The sequence below is a fragment of the Lepisosteus platostomus genome, chromosome 7 (assembly GCF_059453375.1).
Source record: "Lepisosteus platostomus isolate fLepPlt1 chromosome 7, fLepPlt1.hap1, whole genome shotgun sequence".
NCBI classification, from domain to species: Eukaryota; Metazoa; Chordata; class Actinopteri; order Semionotiformes; family Lepisosteidae; genus Lepisosteus; species Lepisosteus platostomus.
Window position 1 is genome coordinate 2,167,926 of NC_142617.1, and position 7,570 is coordinate 2,175,495.

At 35.1% G+C, this 7,570-nt stretch overlaps 2 protein-coding genes across 2 annotated transcripts; both read right to left on the reverse strand.

Moving 5' to 3' along the window:
- Positions 1–724: 724 nt before the first annotated feature.
- LOC148657818 (olfactory receptor 6N2-like) lies at positions 725–1,663 on the reverse strand. Its single transcript, XM_088638273.1, has one exon. The coding sequence runs from the start codon at positions 1,661–1,663 to the stop codon at positions 725–727; it is 939 nt and encodes a 312-aa protein (XP_088494399.1).
- Positions 1,664–5,640: 3,977 nt separating this feature from the next.
- Positions 5,641–6,573, reverse strand: LOC148657819 (olfactory receptor 10H1-like). The gene has a single exon (XM_088638274.1). The coding sequence runs from the start codon at positions 6,571–6,573 to the stop codon at positions 5,641–5,643; it is 933 nt and encodes a 310-aa protein (XP_088494400.1).
- Positions 6,574–7,570: the final 997 nt, after the last annotated feature.

The window sequence follows — 7,570 nt, forward strand, 5'->3', positions numbered from 1 at the left end:
GCTAGAAGATCCATTTGGACTTTTATTTTCTACTCTCAATAACAGGACCATTTCCCTTAAAATGGGCCAAATCCCTTCAAATCAATTCCTCTGGCTGTGAGGTTCTCACCCTTTCACTTACTCGCCCATGTCTACAAGAAGTGTTTAAACTCTTGGTGATGACTCTGATGACATTTGTCTGCACATGTTTCGGGATCTGAAGAAGACTTAATTTCTCCCTTGGCTTACATATTTAATGGATTCTATATTCTCACCCCAATCCCATACCCAGCACTAGAATTACCAAGATCAGTAATTCTTTCTTAGATCTTCAGACTTTCTGCATTCATTCATCTTTATCGCTGAATGGCAATCAAGGTGACATCTAAAAGCATCTATAAAAGTTTTAAGGAATTGTGAAATTACCAGATCACTGAAAACATTACTGGAATAAAATTAGAGAATTTATTTTCAACATGTTAACAGGGCATTAATATATTTGAACACTGGATTGTATAATTAAAATTACAGTCTGAAGAGAATTTACAGTTAAGCTGTTAATGCACAAAGTATTTCTTTAAAAAAATCAGCAAATTCTCTTTCACAATGAAAATCAGATGGACATTTGCTGGAGCAATTTCAATAAAGTACCTTACTCAAGTGTACAACTGTCATTCCTGTGTGGATCACTTTAGGCAGTGATTTTCAAGTTGCAAATTTTTGCCGAACATATACTGTAAGTTTGCTATTGAATAAAGATTTTTTTATTTCCAAGCAAATGCATGATTCTTTTTCGAATCTCTGGCAAGTTAAGGCCATAAATGAGGGGATTTAGAAATGGGGGAATTATGATAAACTCCAGTGACAACATGACAGCCACTGTCGTGAGCATATCTTTAGTCTCAAATCGATTTAAAGTTACCTCAGATAAGATGGTTATTGAATAGTTCACCAGTGTTACTAAATGTGGGAGGCAAGTTTGCCAAGATTTCTTTTTGAATTCCTTGGAGCTTTTTTGACAAACAATAAGAATTTTCGTGTACGAATACAAAATGAAACACAGGGTTAGAAATAAACCTGTGGATGAAATGAAAAAACCTACAGCATTGTTTAGAGTTGTGTTGACACAGGACAGCTTCACTATAGACCAGTTAGAGCAATATAATCTTTCTATCTGATTTCCACACAAAGGCAGCCTGGCTGACAACATAATAAGCAGACCCATGCAAAACACTGAACAGAGCCAGGCAACGGCCATCAGAACAGAAATGTGCCTGGGGGTCATTATGATGTTGTACTGCAGAGGTTCTGTTATTGCAACATACCTGTCATAGGCCATCACTGTTAAAAAGGATAATTCTGAAATTGCATAGCTGTAGATGATGAATGCCTGAGTGAAGCAGGCAGCACGAGTGATGGTGTGAGTGTCTGACAGAAGATCTGCTAAGAATCTTGGGAAGAAGCCAGCAGTTCCGTACAGTGAATTAACAGATAGTCCACACAAAAATATGTACATGGGCTCATGCAGGTGCTTCTCTAGGAATATTATGAGCACAAGAATTAAATTCAATAATATTATGATGCAGTACCCTAAAAGTGCCAAGAAAAAAAAGAAATATCTAGAATGACCCATGTCTCCAAAAAAGGAAAGACAGAAGGCTGTTGCGACAGTTTCATTTCCCATTCTTCCTCTGGGTAGTGGCTTTGCAACGTTTTAGTATACCTGAAAGTGAAGAAAAGTTATTTTGTGCAAACGTAACAATCTAACTTGACAATGACTCTATACACATGTTCAACAAAAGGCATTGCAGCTTTACACAATGCGATCAATTTTATTCAATGTCATTGCATTACAATTCTGTATTTTTGTTATACTGTATACAGTATATTAACAATCCTTATATCAGTTATCCAAGTGCTTATTATGAAGTGCTTGACAAAAAATCTTTAACTCTATTTACTCCTTTACATAACAATAAGATACAGACTAACCAACGTATTTAGTGAAGAGCAAAATAAAAATAGCACTAGATATTGTTCAATGGTTGATACAGTAGGTGTTTTTTGACCACGTGGGTCAAAACTATAAATCTGAGGTCTTGCTGTCACTAGGGTTCTCCTGACTGGAGCCCAGAAGAGTGTCTGTGGAATCAACTCACCAAACTCATCAATGTGATCAGCAGCAGAGATGGAGCAGGAACAGCCTCTATCCAGAGGCTGATTAGATCTCTGTGTCAACTCTGCCAGGATTGTGTTAACAGTTAGGGAGGTCAACCTCTAAGATACCCATGTTTTCATTTTGAATGTGTGTTTTCAGTGTTTCTGCATATTGTTCACTTTCTGTGATTTTGATATCTAGATTTTAAAAGACTTGATTAAAGCTACAACAACTGAGGTTCCATCATGCCTTGGTATAATCATGCCCAAGGATATCAGAGAGTCACCTTCTCTAAACTCCTTCAAATCCAGACTCAAAACCATCTTCTTTAGAAAAGCCTTTACTTAACTGGTTCCATTCTTCATCCCTCTGCTTTTCTTAGTACCACCATCCATGGTCTCCTCTGTATATTGTAATTGTGTTTTATCTTGTGTATTCTTTTTATTTATTGTTGTTGTCATTCTGTAAAGCATTTTAAGAAGCCACCTTTAAAAGTGCTATATAAAATAAAGTTTATTATTATTATAATTGCTATCCTGAGTCAGAACACCAAAGCTGTGCTGACTTCAAATTTGGATTCCTGCAGTAGGTTCAGATGCTACAATTCTCTCTCTTTCCAGACCAGCCCGGTGTGGCAGAGTCTTTATGGCTCAATAACATGACTGTCTTCATGAAAAGAAACCTGCAGCACTGCAGCGTTCCGTGTTTCATGAATGAATGGGTAAATTCATACATATCGTTGGAAGAAATAAACTTTCCCCAAATACCTCTGGTACAAGGTTTAAACATACAAATCTTCCAAGGTCTTTAAAAAAATGTGCATTAGCAACATCAACTGAGTTGACAGAAAGTAAATATGCATGCACAATTACAGTATTTGTTTTACAACAGGCACATTAGAAACCATATATCTTTTCTTATTAATAAAATACCGTTTTATCATTTTACAGTAGAATTTGTTTTAATTTGTGCTGTAAACTGCTAATAATGTGTAAGTTACAAAAAACAAAAAAATCTATAGTTAAGGCAGGTTTTCTTTTAATTCTCCAGGCACAGACACAATTCAAATTAAAATGACCTGTTCTTCAGTGACTTTCGTTAGTACGTACCTTCACGACACTTGCTGTAGGGTCACAAAGAATGTTTATTCCTCTGTATAATGACAGGTTATTTTATAGATACAGAATGGTCTCAGGTGAGATTTCTATTCAAGGGATAATCTACCTTTACTAATTAATCATTGAAAAACACAACAGTGTCTGAATGTCACAAGATGGTGTTGTTTTAAACAGACTGCAATAATACAATTATTTCTGAAAAGGATTAGCCAGCAGAGCAGAGCTGACTTGCCTCTCCAAATTAATCAATAGTAATTAATATGATACAATACCCCAAAAGTGTAAAGGAAAAAATGGCCTTTGTGGATTTATATTTTAGACCAGGTTATAGGTTTGCATTTTGTTCACAGTGTGAAAGGGAAGGGAAGCTTTTGTTTTACATAAATACAGTATGAAACAATTTAAAGGAAAGTTTGCTAAAATTGTTATGAAAGTTTCATTTTACTCAAGGTAGTATATATTTTTTGTTTTGTAATTAGCTGTGTTTATTTTATAATATTTAACAAAATACACAAGAAACTAGTGTTGAAAAACATTTCTTTACTCTACCAAGTGTGAAGTGGAAATTCATTTTTACAGACACTGTACCTATGGATACCACACATTTATAATGAAATTGATTGCAGTACAAGACCTCAGCTGATGGTGCCTATATCAATAGCTGTATTGTTAATTAGGGAATCTGTTCCATTTACCCTGAAACTGGATCAATACTAATGCAATCAGTTGTTGTTTTATATTCATAATTCATTTAGGAGAATCCATAGCGTTTTGTTTTCAATATTAAATATAATATTAAAGAGTGTTTGTGTCAATCAATTGCAAAAAATAGGAGTGAAATACTGAAAATTATCATTCAATATTACAGTATAACATTTCAAAAACATTTCAAGGAGGGGGGGTGTATACTTTTCATTACCACTGTAACCTTTCTTGGAGTCTTATGTATCTCATCTGATTCTGAAACCAAACATGAAAATAATAATGTACAAGTTGAGCAATTTTCATATTTGTTTATTCTGAATTCATCTGAAGCACACTTGCATATCAAAGTAACACAATTTACTAAACCGTCTTAAGATGTCTCTGCGAGGAGGAAAAGAGTAAAGAATAGTAACACAAAACCCAAAGAAAGACACAGCAGAACAGGATGAAGATGTCTGTCTGCAATGAGCATGGAATGGAACTCCTCATCCTGATCCATTGTGTCTCATGTTTTCATTTCAGTTCCGTTCCTAATGACCTCATCCAGTTTGTGATTGACTTCATTGGACGAATTGAAGAATTTTTCCAAACGTGTCAAATGCTGCTGCTTTGAAGAGACTATCCTTGCCTATCCCTAGTGTGTGGAGAACACATTTTTTTATTTATTGTTTTTCTTGATTGATGGCAAAAACGTAAAGTCTATATGATGTGTGTACAGTACATACAGTATAGCAAGGAAAACTCATTAAGAACAAGCGGTCAAATTTCTATGAGCTTTCACTGCAAGGAAAAAAGGTTTTTAATATTTCCTCTTGAAAATAATTACCTCCTTTCATCCTGCCACACAAATTGTATAGAATCAAACCTACAGTTTTATGTGGCATTTAATACTTAATGGAGTACAGTATGTAAAAATATTATTTTAACGTTTATTTGTGTTTCATGGAGATAAATTCAAGATAATATTGATTTTAGTATTACAAATGTACAGTTTTGCGTTCTCTTTCAAGGGATCCAATTTTTAATGAGGAAAAATCATGTTACATTGACCCAAAGAAAATATTTATAAAAGGTAAATGTGCTTCTAGTCCCAAATTTTGTTTTCAGATAATGTTCATGAGGGGTCATGTACTGATTAAATATTGCTTCAAGCAAATCAGCTTTAGTCAGCAGTTATATCACCCTGCAACCCAAATAACCTGGCAGCCCACTGAAGCTCAGTAGGTGGGAGCCTGGTCAGTACTGTACCTGGATGCGAGACCTCCTGGGAAAAACTAAGGTTGCTGCTGGAAGAGGTGTTAGTGGGACCAGTAGGGGGTGCTCACCCTGTGGTCTGTGGGGCCCTATACCCCAGTATAGTGACGGGGACACTATACTGTAAAAAAGGCACCATCTTTCAGATAAGACTTTAAATCGAGGTCCTCTCTGTCAGTGGTCATTAAAAGTCATTTATTGGCTAAACGTTTTGCAATATACTAATATTTTAAAGATATTTTATACAAGAGTTCCTGTTATAGAGTAACATCTTAGTCCGTGTTATACTACAAATGGATGCCAAGAGTATACAGTATTTTGACACTGATATTGTAAGTAGCACAAAAAGTTAGCTTGTTTATACCACTTATAATGAATGCATAAAGTTGTTTACTTACTCTGCATCTCACAGGAATGCCACACTAACTAATACCTTACAGAGTATGGTAAAGTCACATTCATCCTCATTTTACTTTTTCTAATAAAGATTATTCTTCTCCTTATCTCTGGAAGATTCAGTCCATACATGAGGGGATTCAAGATAGGTGGTATGATTAAAAACTCTAAAGACAAGATAACAGCCACGGCACGAGGCACAGAGTCTAAGCGGATCAGAATTATCTCAGAAATGATAGTTATTGAATAGTTGACAAATGTAAGTAAGTGAGGGAGGCAAGTCTTCAGAGCTTTGCTCTTAAATTCGCTAGAACGTTTTTGACAGATCAGGAGTATTCTTATGTAGGAATACAGAATAAAACAGCAGGGCAGAAACACTGTGAAGGCTGTGAAGCAAATCCCAAACACATCCTTCAGGGCATTTGCATCACAGGACAGCCGTATGAGTGACCAGTTAGCACAATACAGTCTGTTGATTTCATGCCCACAAAAAGCCTTCCTGGCAGAGCAGGAGACAGCTACAACCATGTAGCTGAGGGGATAAAGCAACGCAGCTATTACAAGGATCAATACAGTCCGAGGCCCCATGATGCTGTTGTACTGCAAAGGTTTGCATATAGCTACATACCTGTCGTAAGCCATTACGGTTATAAAGGTAAATTCGGCGCCTGCATAGCTGTAGATGATGAATGCTTGAGTGAAGCATGCAGCTCGGGTGATGGTGTGAGTGTCTGACAGGAGATCAGCCAAAAATCTTGGGAAGAAGCCAGCAGTTCCGTACAGGGAATTAACAGATAGTCCACACAGAAACACGTACATGGGCTCGTGCAAGTTTCTTTCCAGCAATATAACTAAAATAAGTGTTAAATTAATAGAAATTATGGACAGGTAGATAAGGAGTACCAAGACAAAATAAGCATATTTAACATTTTCCATTTCTCCAAACAAAGTAAGTAGAAACATTTCTGTGAAAGCTGGGTCTCCCATTGATTTTATGCTGTATTTCTGAAAGATATGAACAAAAAATAACATTATTAGTTCAACATGATACTGTATATTGGTATGGTCCTGTATATTTAATTTCACATACCTAAAAAATAAAGAAATCAGTAAAAGAAATACATCTGTGAATTGTTTTAAGATTTCATGTTTTTAGAAATAATTTCACATTTCTAACATACAGCAACTAAAGAAGCACTAGCTGTACGTAAGAATTTATAGCAAAATTTAAAGAAAAGAAAAAAGTAACAAAGCAGTGGTTATACCTTTGTTTTTCCTCTGTGTTATTCTTTTTCCTGTAGTCCTTTATAAAGAATCACCTGATTTTAAATAAACGTCAGAAAGCACCTGCAAAGAAGTCTTTGAAGATGCACAATCTTGTGTGATACTGTTTTATCTAGGTTTATATTCTACCTGCTCTGGGCTGCTCTGTTCTCAGCTGGGAGCTTGGCACTGACTAGGGAGTTTTCAAGTTACCTATGATTAAATGTAAACATTTCAGGAATTACAGTATACAGAGTTTAATTTATGTCAATCTGCCTGCTTAATCAACATATATATAAAAAAAAATATACTTGAGTGAAGTATCTTTTGCAAGTAAGACTTAAAACAGATTTAAAACACTCCTCCACTTAAGTCTGTAAATGTTTACATAACTTTGTCATCTGTTAAATATTAAGTAATAATTGTCAATATTGCTTAATATATAACTATAAATAATGAGGAAAATGTAGTAAGATAGCATAAGATTTTACAGTACACTAACATTCATTTTACACTAATTCTGTCAAGATGTTTATACACTAATAAAATGAATGTCATATTGTACAGTAAATGTTTTGGGAGTGGGGGTGCTTAAATAAACGAAGGTACAGTAAAATGTGCGATAGCCACTTTTCTTGGGAAACAAAGTATTAAATAATAATATTGCTGTTTAAGGAAAAATGTAGTGTTCTTTGTT

Bases quoted from the DNA above. Each gene is read 5' to 3' on its own strand.
- LOC148657818 (XM_088638273.1), bottom strand. From the start codon at position 1,663: ATGGGAAATGAAACTGTCGCAACAGCCTTCTGTCTTTCCTTTTTTGGA.
- LOC148657819 (XM_088638274.1), bottom strand. From the start codon at position 6,573: ATGTTTCTACTTACTTTGTTTGGAGAAATGGAAAATGTTAAATATGCT.